General features: G+C 43.9%; 1 protein-coding gene across 1 annotated transcript in view; it reads left to right on the forward strand.

The window, feature by feature from the left end:
- Window positions 1-17,775, forward strand: part of SV2A (synaptic vesicle glycoprotein 2A) — a 571,381-nt gene that overhangs the window by 455,819 nt on the left and 97,787 nt on the right. The window contains exons 5-8 of the mRNA XM_069652429.1: window positions 339-472; window positions 3,599-3,688; window positions 11,005-11,115; window positions 15,049-15,137. Of these exons, the coding sequence (XP_069508530.1) occupies window positions 339-472; window positions 3,599-3,688; window positions 11,005-11,115; window positions 15,049-15,137 (424 nt within the window). The remainder of the gene's footprint in view (window positions 1-338; window positions 473-3,598; window positions 3,689-11,004; window positions 11,116-15,048; window positions 15,138-17,775) is intronic.

A 17,775-nucleotide genomic window follows, 5' to 3' on the forward strand; every position in this document is an offset into this window, starting at 1 on the left:
GACGGAAGTTTGTATCCTTCACATTTACCAAAAATAAGTCTTTCAACTCTTTGGGTTCTCGTTTATCGATAATGTTTCCTTTAAGAAGAAACCTTGTGTGATACATTACTGCAGGACATGGAGAACCAAGAAAATGAGGCTAACATTGTTCATTTATTATTGCATCTCTGACTCTGCCACAGCTCTGGCAGTTTTTTAGCGGTGGCAGCCCGTCAGCAAGGTTCCTAATGTATCCCCAAGTCCAGACTGCCTCTCCTGTCCTTTGCTCAATCTTCTCAACAGGACATGAGACGTTCCACCTCGCGTTGACCTACTCTGTCCTCTTTCTCTTTCCCCAGGGTGGAGCTTCCAGATGGGCTCTGCGTACCAGTTCCACAGTTGGCGTGTCTTTGTGCTGGTCTGCGCGTTCCCTTCGGTCTTCGCGATTGGTGCCCTCACCACCATGCCGGAGAGTCCTCGCTTCTTCCTGGAGGTAAACGTACAGCAAGTGGTATGGCTCACAGGGGGGCAAATCACTGTGTTTCTCACTGGGAATAGACCCAGACACATCACTAGGGATTACATGTTTAAAGGTAAAGCTCTCAAAATAAGACTGCCCTATCTCGACTGCCCAAATGTGGACGTTTAAGCTCTAACATTAAAATGACCTAAAGGCGACTCCTGCCGGTCAACCATTCTAAGCCACACCGAGCAGGAAATGTCAATGGATAAAAGCAAATGAAAATCTCCTCCGGGAAGTTGCTGTTCCCTCTTAATTATCACTATATATTAACTACTGCCCAACACTTTTTTTGAATAAAAGTATTCAACAGGTAGCTTTTTTATTATGAAAATAAGCAAAAAACATTACCCCAAAGGAAACCAGAGAGAGGTTCTTCTGGTAAAGGTTCCCTCCTTCTGCCCTCTCCCGAATAAAATTGTTTAAATCCAGCAAGTGTGATATATAAATGGAAATTGATTAAAAATTGGTGGGAGAGTGGGGTAAGGGAGATGGGGCGGGCGACCCTCCAGGTCTACCTCACAGTACCTTCCCCCAATCTTTTAAGAAAGATAAAGGTTACAGCAGGAAAAGTTGGAGCGTTAGGGAGGGGACATTTAAGGTAAATCGGCCAAGTGGTGTCACATTTGGAGTCGTCGTATTCCTTGAGGTCGAGATTGGGACGCGATGCATTCACGGCCTGGCCAGAGCTGGGAGCTTAGAGGTTTTTTTCCCCCTCTAAGCCATCCCCTGATCAAAGGCACCAAAGCACAGTAAGCAGCACTGCTCAAATCGCAGCTGGGTATAGTCAATAGTGTCAGTATAAGGGCCAATGCAAGAACACCAATATGATCATCCCCATTTCCTGCTGGTCATCTCAGGAACAGCAAAAGCTTTAGCAGGTAATGGGCCCATGGAAGCGCTGCCCTGTCCTGACGTAATCAGCACAAGAAGGCACTGTTTCTAGAGGTTTCGACTTCTGGTGACAGCGGCATACCAGTGCTATGGAGGTGCCCTGCCCTGACATAACTGACTACTTAACAGCAGTAAATCAGGCCTGAAGCTCACGCGGCTGAAATACGTCACGATTGCTAGGCCCGACTTTCTTCTGGCTGCTAGAACCTGTGCCTCCGAGGGATGGTTGCTACATCTTGCTCTAAAGTAAAACGACAAACACTTCTGCCTGTCCCCAAACTTCGTGATAAGCACCGGCCTGCCCCTGTCAAGCTTCTGCCAGTGGTACAGATAATGGCTGCAGGAAGCACTTGGGAAGTTCCTTTCAAGCTTAGAGAGCTGTTGCTGCGCGTGGTCCCTCATGACGCCTGTCATGACCCATGTCTGTACTTATGTCAGCAAATCAAACCTCCATATTAAGATCCTTTTGTGAACAGTGAAACAACTGGTGGCGCCGCCCATTACCATGTAGGTCTTCCACTCCTTTGAGTCATTTAATAAACCCTTTTAAATTCAGATTAAAGTTGGCCTGACTAGGATTCAGACATGCAATGCGATCATAGGGACAGAGTGCAGGTATTATAAATATATTATATGACGGTAAGGCGACCTTCCTCAGCCCCACTTTTAGATGTAGGTTTACAAAGTCCCGGGCTGTGCCTGGCACCGTGCACGCAGGCCACGCCAGATGCTTCTCGTGGCTCTGCACTCCCTTTGACAACAACGTAATGCCCATTGAAGTGCACTTGAAGTGCTTGGGAGTGGCACAGCATGGCTTAAGTGCTGACACTATATACACCACGCCGATCTGAACGTACGTCCTTATCACTATCTGAAGTCCCCCTTAGGACCAGCTGCTGTTCACTTTCGTAAATGATGTTCAATCCCCATTTGATTCCATCAACAACATTTCAAATACACAACAATGAGTTTGTAAATGACAAATGTCAGCCTTTACACAACGTTGGCGACCTCTCAATGTTTTGAGAATGTTGTTTTGTGAAATAGAATTTTAGTTGTTGCAGTATCTGAACGGCTGCACTTGGGTTGCAATGCTGAGGCTGATCAGAATGTTGAGAAAGTTAAGGAAGAGGAATGATGGAACATGGTGTTTGCGCGCTCTTTATGTTTGATAAGATTTGCTTCTTTGTTATAGGTCTGGTCCTTTCTTAGTTGAATTTCAGACAAGACTCCTTATGTAGGATAACACTATCTTTATTTCCAACTGTTGTTTATAAAGGAAATTCAACTCAAAAGAATCCTTATTTGTAGATGGAATTCAAAGAGAACCCTCTACACGTGTTTCACTTTCATTGCCTCATTGACAGATCTTCAGGAGGGATAGTCCCACATTGGACTTCAGTTTGTACACAACTAGAAAAACAATGAAAAATAATAAATGCTGTGCATGTTTTACAAGGTTTTACTTTTCTTGTTGCAGGTCTAACATTCGAAATGCATTTGTTCAAAAGAGCACATTTGTCTAGACATATTTGATCAATACATTATTCAATAGAGCCAACCTTTCTTTCTGGAACCAATGATTAGCATGCGTAAATGAAATTAGTACTTAATTTTGTATGCTAGCTTTTGTTATGGCTTTGGAAATCCTAAAGATATCCTGTATGTTGAGGTCTGTTTCCTAGCTTAGATACTTTTTTACTCTATATATAGTTGGCTGTTTCCAGATTTTTTGTACCTAAAGGAAGGTAAATTAAGCTGTCAGAGTTGTTTTGAATTTAAATTATACTCATTTGGGTTCTGTTGGGATTTCCATTCCATTCCCCCAATCCAAATTTCTACTACTTTCTATAAAAAAAAACATCCTCGTTTTACAAGATTTGTTATTTCTAAACCTAAGCTGATCATACACTGCTTAGGTGTTTGACAAAGTATCGCCTAGCAATGGACTCCATACTAGTTTCTAAATCTGATGCTAGACTACCGGTTTATGGTTGCCAATTTTTCTGTCTTTGCACATTTTGGTGTATGTGCCTCGCCAGGAAATGCCTTTGAGTCTTTAGTAGCTCTTCCGTGTAACCCACCTGGTCCTCGTTTTCGATTTCCGAGTGTAACCCCGAGCAGTTTCCTTACCCAACCCCTCTTGCTTCGTCCTGTCCGCTCATGGAGGCCATTAACAATCTCTTGCCTTATACATTATTTCAGAACGGGAAGCATGATGAGGCCTGGATGGTGCTGAAACAAGTCCACGACACCAACATGAGGGCCAAAGGCCACCCAGAAAGAGTTTTTTCGGTAAGAGCATTCTCCCATTGAGCACCGCCTCCCTATACTCAGATTTTACAGGTGTTCTTCCCCATGGCAGTTCTGTAAATTCCTTCTGTGTTTCAAATGTGCCAATTTCATAAAACCAAAGTCAGGCTTCCTAAAAACATGACTTGTGCACCACTGTTTTCAAACTGTATCTTTAATGGTGAAAGTGACAAAGTTACATTTGTTATTGGAAATGGAAAATGTGCATTTCCCCTCAAAGAAGACACTAAACAAAGCGGAAAATGATTTGTGCCAATTTTTAAGTTGCTTAAACTACTAACGACTGACTTTCTTTAGGAAATGGTTTGATTGCTGTAAGCCTGGACTGGAGTTCTTTCAAGTAATGTTTCATCATTAATAGTCTCCAGGCACAGAGAGAAATGTAATGGGGAATCTTCATATGCGAGCAATACAAATGAATAGGTAAACCCATTGGGGCTCATTTTCGAGTTGGCCGTAATTTAACGAGGGGGACCCGTTACATTTATACCGTTAATGTAAGTGGGTCCCGGCTGCCAAATTTTGCTAAGTTGCATTACGGGGTGCAAATGTAAAGGGTAAAAGGCAGTGTACAAGAATGCATGCCGCCTTTTGCCATTCACATTTGCACTCGGCAGTGCAAAGTGAGGAAACGCTGCCAGGCAATTTTTACTTTTGATTGTGAAATTACAATTAAACCGGAGAGCACTGTTTACCATGCGTGCATGGTAAGCAGTGTTCACAATTAAAAATAAAAGCTGCCTGACATGCTTATTTCTAATTGTAAATTCTGCTTACGATGCAAGCATGGCAGGAGGCGTTTACAATGGATCCCTATTGGGTCTGCCTGCTTTATGCTACTGCATAAAGCAGCCGGACAGCAGAGGGATCTCCAGGATTTGCACCTGCATGAAAATCCATGCCCGCACAGATGCTGGATCATTTGTATGGTGGAGAGGAAGAGAGGTGGCGGAAACGCAAGTTGCGTTCCACCCCTTCTCTCTGCCATACAAATGAATGAAAATGGGGGTAACATAAGGAAATGCGTAAAAACCATTATGCAAGGCTTTTTATGCATTTTTCTTACGTTACGCCCAGCAAACATGAACCCCACAGTCACATGTGGAGATGGCCTTGTAAAAGGCTTTTGTGGCTGGGTACATTATTAGGTAATCAGAGTCAAGCTGTCATAAATGAATGGAAGGAGTTGCTGAGGCTAAAATGGGATATAACCCGACATGAATGTAGTGATCACTGCATCAAGTTGTGCATCACCTGAGAAGACAGCATCGAAATACAAATGCTGTTCCTCACAGGCCACAATGCAGAGGTATTTTAACAATGGGCGCAATACAGCAAGGCTAGGTTTCGAACTTCCCGAATTAGGCCCCAGCCATGCCACTATCCTGATTTATGACCGAAACCACATATTGACCCAGAGTTGCAGATGCAGAATTTTTTAAGCTTGGTGAATGAGTAGATCTGAGAAAATAATCACCCTGAAGCAGGTTGTGCTTGAAGTACAACACACCCACGATGATGATCGTATAACAAGCCTTTGAATGTGGAAAACGCAACCCAGAAAGTATCAGCCTGATGCTATTGCTTGGTGTGGATGAAAGCAGTGAGAAGGTGTGTCTGTGGGGAAAGGAAATTCGTTCTTGAAAGCATACAGACCCCCACAGTGTCTCTTGTAGATGCTGCCAATGAATATTGCGAGACCATTCCCAGCAGTTGCACAAAATCATATTTATATGTTAGAAGGGGTCGTCAGGTTCATACAGTAGATGGGGGAATATGAGAAGGAATCTCAACCCCTTGGTAAAGCATTTGGGAGAAACATTTGTTTTCACACATAGTTTTACAACTACACTCTCGTCGGGTATAATAAAGTAGACTGACCTGTGGTCTTGTGTAGTCAGGTCCGTTGGTAGCAGAGAGGACGAAAGGAGGACTGTCCCTCTCTGACTACTATAAGCCCTGCAGGAACAAGGGCGACAAAGGGAACAGAAAGGGCCAAGCCCCGATAGAGGGAAAAACCCCAATAAAGGGGAAACAACCCTGTTTGTTTGTAGAATATCTCCAGGAAGGTTATTTCCAGCAAGGACAGCTGTGGTCTGCAAACACAGCTGCTTGTTCGTATTGTGGTCACAGGTGGAGTAAATAACTCTTGCTGGTGTACCATCCCAGAAAGACACAGCGTCTGAGAGAGTCCTTGTATAGCCGTTTAGCAATGAAGATAAATGGAAGGTGGAACAGCTGTGGGTGGCAAAGGGCAGCAGCATAAATTAGAGTCCTCTTTGCAGACGATGCGTTCAGCCGCCACAGGAGTCGAGGAGCCGCCACAGGAGCAAAGAGTCCAACAACACAGGAAAGCAGGAGCAGCAGCCAAGGGTGGCAGAGGGCAGCTGCTGGCAGTAATGCAGTTCCAAGTGGCAAGAACAGAAAAGTGGTAGTTAGCTAGGAGGAGGCAGCAACGCCTCGGAGCACAGCAGCAGAAGAAGGAAAGATAGGGTGAGAGGGAGAATAATGCAGGAGTGTGCGAGGCATGGAGGAGACCTGCTCAAGGGCACGTTAGGAAAGCAGAAGCACTGAGAGACTCGGCAACAAGGGAATGCAGCAAGGTCAGCGTTAGCTCTAAGGGGTTAGAAGCAATGTGCTTACTTGGCTATTCGCCGCAGTAATATAGAATGCAAGGAAGTCTTCCGACTCTCGGGCACCATCTTGGGATAAGCTAGAAAGTTACTTGCAGAAACACACAGAGGACCAACACAGCCCCACCTTGAATATCCTAATATTCCATAAGGGTGTCTTTTCCTCCACTTGTGCCATAAGGACCAGGTGTGTGAGGTAGTCCTAACACATAGGCTTCTTCAGTCATTCCATATACTTTGAATCTTAGTTAAGTTCACAAAATATAAGTTTTCATCCTCAGTGAAATGGATTGGTTGAAAGGTTCAACAGTAACTTTGAGTATAAACTGGATTTCTTTATTTGGCACACCCGATGTGAGGGGGGCCTTTACTTCCTTATGGTTTAACAATACATGTATAAAGTACCCATCTAGTGTTGTTCCACATCCGGCCATACTTTTTCAGAAATTGTTATGGCCTGTAAAACTCTTTAAATGCAAACTTTCCACAGGAGTACCAAAATAAGTCTATGTGGTTTTAGAAAGATTACATATGTTCTAAAATGGGGCTTGTGAAAAAGCAGCAAGAAGAAAAACAAAAAAGTAGCAGGGCTTTTATGAACAGATAGTGACTTATATATGTGAATTCACCTGTGACTTGACCAAAATGAGGAATTAAAAACTGTGAGAGAAGCTTGTGCGTATTCACTGTGTAGTGTTTCATACTCATTTTCTATGAATCTAACTGGTATTCCTGTGTAACACATTATATCTGCCAGAAACGCTACATGCAGCCCTTGTACCTGAATTATATTATATGACAGTCAGTGACATAGAGTGACTCACATGTGGAAGGGTAGAACACTATTGCCAAGGATAAGAATGTTCCAGTCCACCATTTGTCATGGATATATCTTGTATGTCTCAAATATAACTGAAACAGGAGATGGGAAGAGGAGGTAGGGTTGGGAGGCAGATGCATATATTATTATATTTTTTTGTTGGAGAAATCAGTTTATTACAAACTTTTAATTACAGTTTTCAGTCACTCACAAGAGCATAATCACCATCAGTTGACATTCAGATGACGTTTTCATGACACCTTTCCTTAGTTAAACACTAAGTTGTTGATTACCTAGAACTAGGTCTAAAAGGTCTACAACAGCACACATTGCCATTTGATTTTGACCCCGTAATATCCATAGCTTCTCCACTCCCCCGCACCAATACCACAGAGGTGAGAGACGATACTCATTGAGACAGCCGTTCTGACCTTTTCCCCTGCAGATACAGCAGGGTTTGGGAACAATCTGGCAAAAGCATTCAAACTAAGGTTGCAACAGAAGAAAAGCATACACAAAGCACATATGCATTCCACATGATGAACATGAACAATAGCTAACATATGCATGTAGACATGACGAAAATGAACATAGCATGTACAGACATGAAGAACACCAACATGACCAATGTATAAGGTGGAAAACAACATGAACAATATACAAATATAGCTTGCTAACCTAGAAACAAGAGTGTAGTAAAGCAGCCATCTTCTTAAAAATGGAAGCCAGAGCACGTCTCTGAATGAGCACAGGCCACAAAGCCTTGGGACAACTCAAAAGGCTGAATCCACATACATACATATCGGTGCAGAGCTCAGACAGTAGCTGGCAATTAGTGCCAAGGTTAAAGTGAAATAAGGGATGATTGGTACGGCAAAATGAAGGCACAAGATAGCGGTTCCCAAGACGCAAGCAGTATACTTCCAGATTAAAGTTTTAGAAGAGCACAAACAACCTTTGTTAGCCAGGTGCAACAAAACAGTAAGCCAAAAGACTCCATGGAGTATAACTCAAGAGTGTCCCCAGTGTTAATAGAGACACAACACAGACATTAATATTAGCCAAAATCTCAATAAATAGAAGGTGAATCTATTCCACCATTTATAAATCCTTAGAGACATGCGGCCCATCAAGTTGTATGCCAACCAACCCCTTTTTCTGAAGATGATGTAGTTTAACCTTTATGAATATAGCGGTGGTTCCAGGTGGAGCCATCAGATATGTGTAACCCAATGAAAATGTTTAACCTGTATGGTATCTATATGTAGTCCAACCCACTAACCTATCACTGTTCCCCGTAGGTTTTGTCAACTCAGATTATGTTATAACATCATTGATGACAAGTTTGCAGTACTTAAGCAATTGTTTTTGATAAGTATGTCAAGAGTGATGAGATGTTAATGCTTGTTTGCTGTTCCAGCTTTGTTTCAATGTGAATAAAGTTGGATTTTGTCATGCACTTTGTCTACTCTGTCATTGAGTCTGGTTTGGATTGACTCTGCTTTCTCTGGGTTTACCTGGGACTTTTGGGCAACAGTAGATTTACTAAAACAGTTTCTGTGCATCCCATTGGCTTGATGCATAAAACATAGAGGTGAAGTAAGTAAGGGTGTGGCGTTATAGTTGCTTCACCCTAAGAAGAGAGCAGCCTAACAAACAGGATCAGGGGACATATCCATTCGTATGATTCTTTGGAAACCTCTGCTATTTGCTGGCTTGGTTACAAACTCTATTATAAGTTACAATGTGTCAGTTGTGGTAGGTCAGAAGGAGGAGACAGACCAATGAGTACCACTGTCAACAGATGTATTGGAAAAATAATAAAGTAAATGCCTACCCTTCCCTATCCTAAGGGTTTCCCTACCTAACAGAACTAAACTTGCGTGCTCGTTGCCAATGGTGAAGTCCAAATCAAGTCTGTCCTCTGTCTGAAACTAACCTAGGCTGACCCTACCACTATTACTACACAACCAAAAGAACAAGAGAATGACTCCCTTCTCCTGGGGTGGTTTCCACAACGTTCTCCTCAATATGGGATCTTCAGCTAGCCTTCGCTATCTCCTTTACTAAGTCCTTCACTTCCTTCAAGGGGCTTTTCCAGGCCCTTTTATATTGTTTTCCCTTGGCTTCTTAGATTCCTTTCTGGGGTTCTTGACTGAGTCTCTGAATATGTGTTGTACTTCATAACCCTTACTCCTTCCTTAGGGCAAACGAGTATGTTCTCAGAACTATTCTTTCCTTTTGTTATTTGTCTTCTCACTGAAACCATTAGGTTGAGTCCTTGCCTGACTCTTGCTCTTCTTAGGATCTTGCCACTCACTGGGATGAGAATGATGAGCCCCTGAATGATTACTACTTTTATTACAATATTGCCATTCACTGGGACATGTATTATCCTTAAACAAGCTTCATTCCCCACTGGGACGAGTGAGCGCACTTCAATCTTTATATTTCTACTCTTTCTGTGCTTGTATATACTCAAAAGAGATGCCCCGAGCTCTGGGTCTCCAGCTCTCCCTGTAATCTCTATTATACGGGGGCTGCATCATCGGGCCAGCATTTGGCATTCTGTGGCCTTCGGTCAGGACGGCTCCTTAGTATGCACACTGAACTCCATTGGACACACCACCTTTTGTGGTATCGGCGAGTAGAGGGTGTGGGTTTCTCAGTTCTCTCACGCCACCATGCAAGTCTCTTTCGCTCGTTCTGGTTTCCTCGTTCAGCAGACAGAATTTCCTGTACTTGTCTTCAGTGTGCTTTACACTAAGCACCTTTGGGTTGGGGCCTCTAGGGACCACCGACGATGGGACCGACTTCCTCCAGTTGGTTTCTCCCTTCATGCACTATGGGTACTTCTTCTTGCATGCTGACTGTAGCCAGGTAAAGCAGCGTTCTCCCCGAGTCACCAGCTTCACGTCTCCAGCTTATTTGTCACTCCTGGGTCTTGTTCTGACGTTCCCTTGTTCATCCCACTTTGTTTGCACAATGCTGGGGCTTCCCAGATTCTTAGGATAGTCCTTCATTTGTGTTTAAGTTATACTGCTCTTTTGGTTTTTCATTTCAGTGATTGACGGACAGGTATTCTTATACCTCCTATGTTCTCATGGTATTCTACCAAAACATTGTAGACCATCACTGTGATTTCGATTTCCATTGATTTTATTTAACCAAAGTTTTCTGCATATATATGTGTGGGGGGAGGAGATAATAAATGTGGGGGGATATGCATGGCAGTCCCTGCATATATATGATGTGAAATGGGTTAAAAGAAGAAAACAATCAATGTTATGGGATTTGCAGTGATTTTTTGGATGTTTTCCCATAGATCAGTTCTGACTCTTCGCAGAAGCCAGGCAGATACTTTTCTTCTGTCATTACATTATAATAACATATGTAAGAGGAGTCTGGATGTCTGTCAACTGATATGGTTGTAGTGAGTGTTTGAGGATAATGAAAAGGGAGTTCCTCATTGGAAAGGGACTACTTGTTCCCTAGATGGGAGTCTCCCCCTGTGAGGTCCTGCTTACCACCATCCCTAGGGGGAATGTTGTGTAGCGGGCTCACCTCCCTAGCCTCACTGGACGGGGAAGGGTGCTATTGTGGCAGTTTGTGGGTAGAAGCTCTAATATGTTTGTAATACGAGTGAAAAAGCAAGAAAAATGAAGTAAAGAGGAAAATAGAAATGTGCCATGTTTTAAAATATAGGAACGTGTTCTGCAATTTCCACTAAAAAGGCTGGGAAGACACGCAATGGCACAAGTCATTAATGGGGAATGTCAGAAATGAAATTGATTGGCGCTGTTCTGATCTCTGATTCTGATCCTGGAGACCTTCCCTTCTTTCAGGTGACGAACATCAAGACCATTAAACAGGAGGACGAGCTCATTGAGATCCAGTCAGACACGGGGACCTTGTACCGGCGCTGGATGGTCCGGATACTGAACCTCTCTCAGCAGGTACTGGATGAAGCTAGAACGCGTTCTACCTTCACGGTCCTTACAGCTGGAGAGCCTATACTATGCTTTCAGGGCCATGAAGGACTGAAGATGCTTTATATCTCTTAGTAGCCACTATTTTTATTTTTAAATTTGTTTATTGACATTTATCAATGTTATTACAGTAGCTTAACATAGAAATGTGCATTGTTAAAGGATGATGTGGGTTCCGTACTATGCATGTGTGTGTTGCTGTCTCAGTCTTTCATGTGCTTGTGTGTCTCAGTCACTTCTCTTCCATGCAGCCTCCCTCCTGTTGCTTTGGTACTGTATCCTGTGCATGTGTGTGTTGCTGTCTCAGTTCTTCATGTGCTTGTCTGTCTCAGTCACTTCTCTTCCATGCAGCCTCACTCCTGTTGCTTTGGTCCTGTATCCTGTGCATGTGGGTGTATCTGTAGAACCTTTCTTCACATCCCCATCGCTCTTGTTTCCTGTGAACCTTTTCATTTGTGGGTTTCTTTTGTCCTGCTGCCATTGCCTGAACTCCCATAGCAGCTGGCTAGCCCACTTGTTCTTTAGCTCGCTCTGAGTGCCTTATGAATTCTGCCTTTCTTGTCTCATTGAATCAGGATCTCTAGTCTCCCTATACCAATGTATCCTCCTTGTTATGTAGGATGTAGAATATATATATATATATTTTTCTTTTTTAATTTGAGTTCAATTGATTTAACAATTTTTACAAAACTGATCAAGTCCCTACAGTCCATTTTTGTTAATGTCATTGTTGGGATGTATATATATATATCTGTCCTTTTTCACCTTCCTTGTTTATTTGAGCCAGGCTTTCTCAAATTTCTTGATTCGGAATGAATGACTTTTTTTGTTGCATCCAGTCGGGACAGTATTTCGCTAGTCATTGAGTCTGCCGCAATCGTCCATGAGGTTTTTCCACCGTTCATCAGGGCTCTCCAAATGTCTCCTTCTTAGAGCGCCCTGTAATTTTCCGTTAGAGCCGTAGGTGTCTTCTTCTTAGAATATAATTGCATGGGAAGGAGCCCCCCCCTCTATTGTCACTTCTTGCGAGAGTTTATCAATAACGTTTCTACCCCTTTCCAGCCCCCCATTGCAGTCACTTCCACTCGTCTCTCCAGTCTTCTCAGCGTGTCTTAAAACTCTAGTGTCCCCTGCTGCATGGCATGCTTTTTATTTTCCTTGTTCTTTCTCCCTCCTTCTCTTTTGCTAGAACTGTAACGGTGATGTTGACTCCACAAATAACAATCAAAACTATATTACATATTTCCCCTCTAACTATCATTACAATCACGTGAGCACCGTGTATGCCTAGTCACTTATCACAGCACCCTACAGGCACATGGCAAGCCTTGTTCCCAAGCCACTTGCACCCCTTGCATGGACAGGGCATGCTGTATGTTTAGGATGCCCAGTTTCCTAACATACTAACTGCAGCTATAGCAGATCAGCCCCAGAACTCCTGCCAACTAACTCCACACCCAACCCCCCTCCAACTTAATCCTATTTCTTATGAGCCTTTAGTTTGGAACTCTGTATTTGGACTAAAATATAAACCATTTTTCTTTTTGTTTTACACCACCTCTCAAATATGAATGTCTCTTCCTTTTATTTAAGAAGTATACATATTTGAAACGGGTCTTGTTTACCAGAATATCAATCGAGGCCACCATTTTATTTTTACTATCAAGTAAATATTTGCTTTCAAATCAAAATCCTTTGAGCGAAAGCCACATCATCTCAAAGCCCTATCGGGTTCATTGGAACATTACACGCACACTTATGGTAGTCCAGCCCATTCATCCCTTTAACAAGTCCAATATGCCCTGGAAATTCAGCTCTGCACAAACTTACATAAACCTCCATTAATATCCCCAATAACCAACATGTGTGTATGGCCAGCACATGATTCACACAAAACACACATGAAACAGTAGTTATTTTCTTCCCTGACCCTACAATTCCCTCCATTCACCCTCTATCTCTTTCCCTCTGACGTCTCTTCCCATTTCTGCCTCAGCACGCAGTCTTGGCATCACCTTTGCCACTTCCCTTAAAGCTTTTATCTCTACTTCTATCTCTAAATCTTATCGCTTTCAGCTTTTCAACATCTACAGAGCGTCTCGCTTCCTAAACCTTTAGAAGCCACTAAGCTCCTCACTTCTTCTCTTGTCTTGTTTCTGCTTTTCTCTGCTTCTCTACTGATCCAGTCGTCTTCTTGGTCTTCCTGCCTCACACCTAGCCACCCCCTCTTGCTCCATTTATCATGCCTCTATACTTTTCCTGTCTGCCCTTTATCCCTGTGACTAAGCTCCTCACTTCTTCTCTTGTCTTGTTTCTGCTTTTCTCTGCTTCTCTACTGATCCAGTCGTCTTCTTGGTCTTCCTGCCTCACACCTAGCCCCCCCTCTTGCTCCATTTATCATGCCTCTATACTTTTCCTGTCTGCCCTTTCTCCCTGTGACTAAGCTCCTCATTTCTTCTCTTGTCTTTTCTCTACTTCTCTACTGATTCAGTCTTCTCCTTGTTCTTCCTGCCTCACACCTAGCCCCTTCGCTCCATCTATCATGCCTCTATACTTTTCCTGTCTGCCCTTTCTCCCTGTGACTCTATTTCTGCTTCCATACAACATTTCTGCTGGCTTTCCTTTGAGGCTTGTCTTCTCTTTCATTTGCTTTATATTGTTTCAAATCTCTACATGGTCTTGCCTCTCCCCAATTCTCCTCCCTTATCTTATTCTCTACTTCTTCTCGTCCTCTCTGCTTCCAATTCATTTTTCTTTTATCTGTCCCTTAAATGTGGTTTTTAAATGTCACAACTATCCCTAAATGTTTACATTCTTCTCTGTGATCAGTTAATTCACGGTTTTATTTACAGGTCATATCGAGCCCATGCCGGTAAAGGATATGACGTTCATTCTTCGACAGTATTTTTTAATGGAACTTTTGCCAAATTTCTTTCCAGAAAAAAAGGGGGGTGAGTAGCGTAAAATTAACAGGGGAGAGGAGCATGTGGGGGAACCCCATAGAAAATAAAAATACAATTTTCTGATGTTTTTTTTTAAAAGAAAAACTTTTTGGCAAAAAAAATCAAAAAAACACTGTTGATGAATCAACATAGAACCCTGTAAAAAGCGTATGTTATGTTTTTGCGATCACTGCCAGATTTTAGTGGTGTCCATGGACCCGTGTGGGGCCTTTTGATGTCTCTACTGCTCCATCGCACTCAACGATATTAACACTGTATTATTTGCGTATAATAATTAATAATAATTTAGCATTTATATAGCGCTAGAAACCCTCAGGTATCTGAGCGCTGCTTATTATTACCCACAGTGTGTGGTGCTCATTTATCAACCTCAGAAGGATGAAAGGCTGAGTTTGGCCCTGCCGGGATTCAAACCTGCATCAGCAGGCTCTGCACAGATGTCAAAGCGAGCGCTCTACTCACTGTGCTATCAGGCCGGCTGGATATGCAGCACCCCACCCCACTGTCTCTGTGCTGTTGAACAAGCAATAGTAAAGTGTATTACCACTTTAACTTTGTGGTAGATACCTTTCCAGATTACATTATCATTGGATAACATCCACTATCTCTCCTTAAACTCACTCTGCCCCCACATTAACATGTGGGCAGAGTTTTTTGTCACAATAAACTGCCATATCTCCCCCACACCCCACATTTTCTTTTAATTTCCTGCTGGTGGGCCCTTGAAATATTTCTTTCAGAGTGCCCTGGACTCTGACTTCGAAACCCCAGAGTCGATCTCTACATTGCATGCCAACTGTGATCCATCACAAATAGCGATGACCTTTCAAATGACCCTTTAGTATCTCCCACTTGTTGCCAACACTAATTTGCATCCATGTCTCCTATTGCAAGAACATGCCTCCTGTTCAGACACCTGTGTGCATTTTCTTCCCAGGTCTGGGCCAACTTCCTGCAGTGCTTTGCCCCGGAGTACCGCAGGATCACCCTCATGATGATGGCAGTGTGGTTCACCATGTCCTTCAGGTGGGTGGCAGACAGAGCACTTTGAAATGTTGCAATATGACAGCGCTGATCGACATAGACGGAGGTCCTACTGTGGTAGTGAAGGGGATATGCCGAGCAGCTCCCCTGCTTTCCAAGGATGGAGAGAGCGAGAGAATGGCAGTGCGATTGCTTTGGGTGGAGTGGAACCCGGCTTGCAAAGGCAAAGGGCTTCATTCAGTGCCTCGTCGAAATAAGCACAGCTAACAGAATGTAACTGGAGGGTAATCCTCTAAATTAGAATTTTTTGCTACTGCCCATTGTGAAGACCTGCAGAAGTCCATGGGGTTTTGCTGTCAACGGTAATTCCACCGGTGATAATTGATCAATTTCTTGGAGTTTCAATGAGCACTACAGGCCCTAGAAGAGCCGCGCCGCGACCAAGCGAAATCCCTCATCTTGGCACCGCACTGCACTGTGGTCACAGTCAGTGAAGTGACAGTGACCACAGTTCCAAGCTGGGGGATATTGGTTGATCGTGCAGCGCGGCTCTCTATGCTCCGTGACCATCCGTCACCTCACCGTGCCCGGGACGTATTAACAGTGAGCATTTTCAGAAAATCAACACGCACATGAATATTTTGTCAGTTTTGAAAGTAAAAAACATGCACACTTTTTAAACATAATAATTTGTACCAAAATATTCCCTGTAAGCCACTATCGAAATGAGACACCCAGCAAGACTTAACCTTTCATGTGGGCTGGTTCCTGGTCACCTGACAATCAATCATATCAGTACTGTTCGAGAGCACGAATTCACGGAAACAAGCTAATTTGTTTTTACTGTTGCCTCAAACACCTGGGACCAATGGGGGATTGGCTTCCACCCACCTGTACCCTTGACTTTGGGCATTGTGGTACCTGTAGTCCTGCATTTATAGAACACAAAAATGCAATTTTAAATATGCTTAAAAACAGTTTTATCGGCATAACAATCGTTTGTGGGATTTTCAGCTGGTCTGCTACTAACCATGCAGATTGCTGTGTGTGGCGAAGCCGCAGAACATGTGCTCATTGGGGATCCCCACACACAAGGACTTTAGGCGTTGCACGACCACTGAGAGTGACCGCCGGTGCCGGATTCATGGATGGATACTCTGGACTGAGTCAGAGACCAGTGGCGATCCATCTGACCATCCAATCCACCCGACCAGACGGACTAACTTCTGGTGTTGTAGCATGGCTCAGCCTACTTCAAGCAGCATCATGGCTCAGGTTCTCCCCTGAGCCGAGCATAGATGTGGGGCCCGCGGGTAAACAGGTCTGGCCCGCCTTGGACTAGCTTAGGGTATGCGTCGTCAAATAGGCCCTTTCTGCATTCCCCAGATCAGGGCTCCAGGACGGTTCTGGAGCACTGTCCTGTCCTGGGGAAGGAAAGCCAGGCATGCGGCAGGCCCACTCGTCTCTGACTCCTACACACAAGAAGTGAATAGTATTTACATACCAGCGGCGTGGCAGGCAGCAACAGCTTCAGGTCAGGCCGGTGCACATGGTGGCCACTGACCTCACTCTGCTGGTCTTCTCTCTGAGCAGCTTGGAGCTTGCAGCAGTCCACATGCACTCATGACCCCACCCACACACTCAAATGTAATTGGCTAGCAAACAGCCAATGGCATTCATAAAAAATAGTTGCTATGCCTCAGCCTGCTACTGCTGCTGCGCTGTATGCGCACAGATCAATACTGCCGGGGCCACCCCTCTAGCATCCCACCAGCATCTTAAATTCGACAAGCTCCAGACATATTTACTGCACAAAGAAGCGTAAAAAGAGACGCGTCCCTGTGCCGGTACCCAACATTGCAGAGAACACAACGCGGGCCCGACACATAATCATTTATTTTACTACAATACCTTCTTGTACTAGTCAGTACTACATTCCGCGCGCCGCCACCACGCCAATTATGCATCATTCACGCAGATCAGATTCAGAACTTCTGAATCTGTTCTGCATGTAAGTACCGGGCCCTAGCTGGGGAGGTAGGGGCAGTGCCCCCCCCCTACCCTATGAAAGCGGCCGCCACTGACAGAATGTGAAATGTTGATATTTCTTATAGCGCCGAGAGCTACATCCAAAGACTAGCAGAGTGCTTTGCAGAGGACATTCATCGTAGGAGGAGCATCATGAGGTGATGTGCCTAACATGGCAGTGGCGTGAGAGGCCCAGATGCTGCCGGTTGAAGAGGTCGAAGTGCATGAAAAGAAATTACTGGCCTGCCCGCACTCCCCATAAACCCCATCACCACGCTCCTCCCAGGCCCAATTCTAAACTCCCAAACACATGCGCCTGCTGTTTAAAGGAACATTCAGTGCACAAAACAGGAACATTCAGTGCACTGCAGTGAAGGGCAAGTTTCAACTGCTTCCAACACTTTTATTTTAAATCAAAACCATTCCGGAACGGTAACTTTTAAAAATAAAAGTATAGGAACGGTAAAACTTAATTTAAAAAGGCAGACGAGCACCGCTCCCAAACGATTCAGATGTGAAAATGTAATTGGGGCAAAATATTATCACACTATGTTTTTTGTTTTTACATACTTACATTACCGGGAGGCAGAGTGATTCCATTTGTAATAAACCAAGTGCGTAATCCCGGATCTCGAAGTTCCAAAGCGGGCAG

This window comes from Ambystoma mexicanum, chromosome 1p (genome assembly GCF_040938575.1).
Source record: "Ambystoma mexicanum isolate Mex_15411 chromosome 1p, UKY_AmexF1_1, whole genome shotgun sequence".
In the NCBI taxonomy this organism is placed as follows: Eukaryota; Metazoa; Chordata; class Amphibia; order Caudata; family Ambystomatidae; genus Ambystoma; species Ambystoma mexicanum.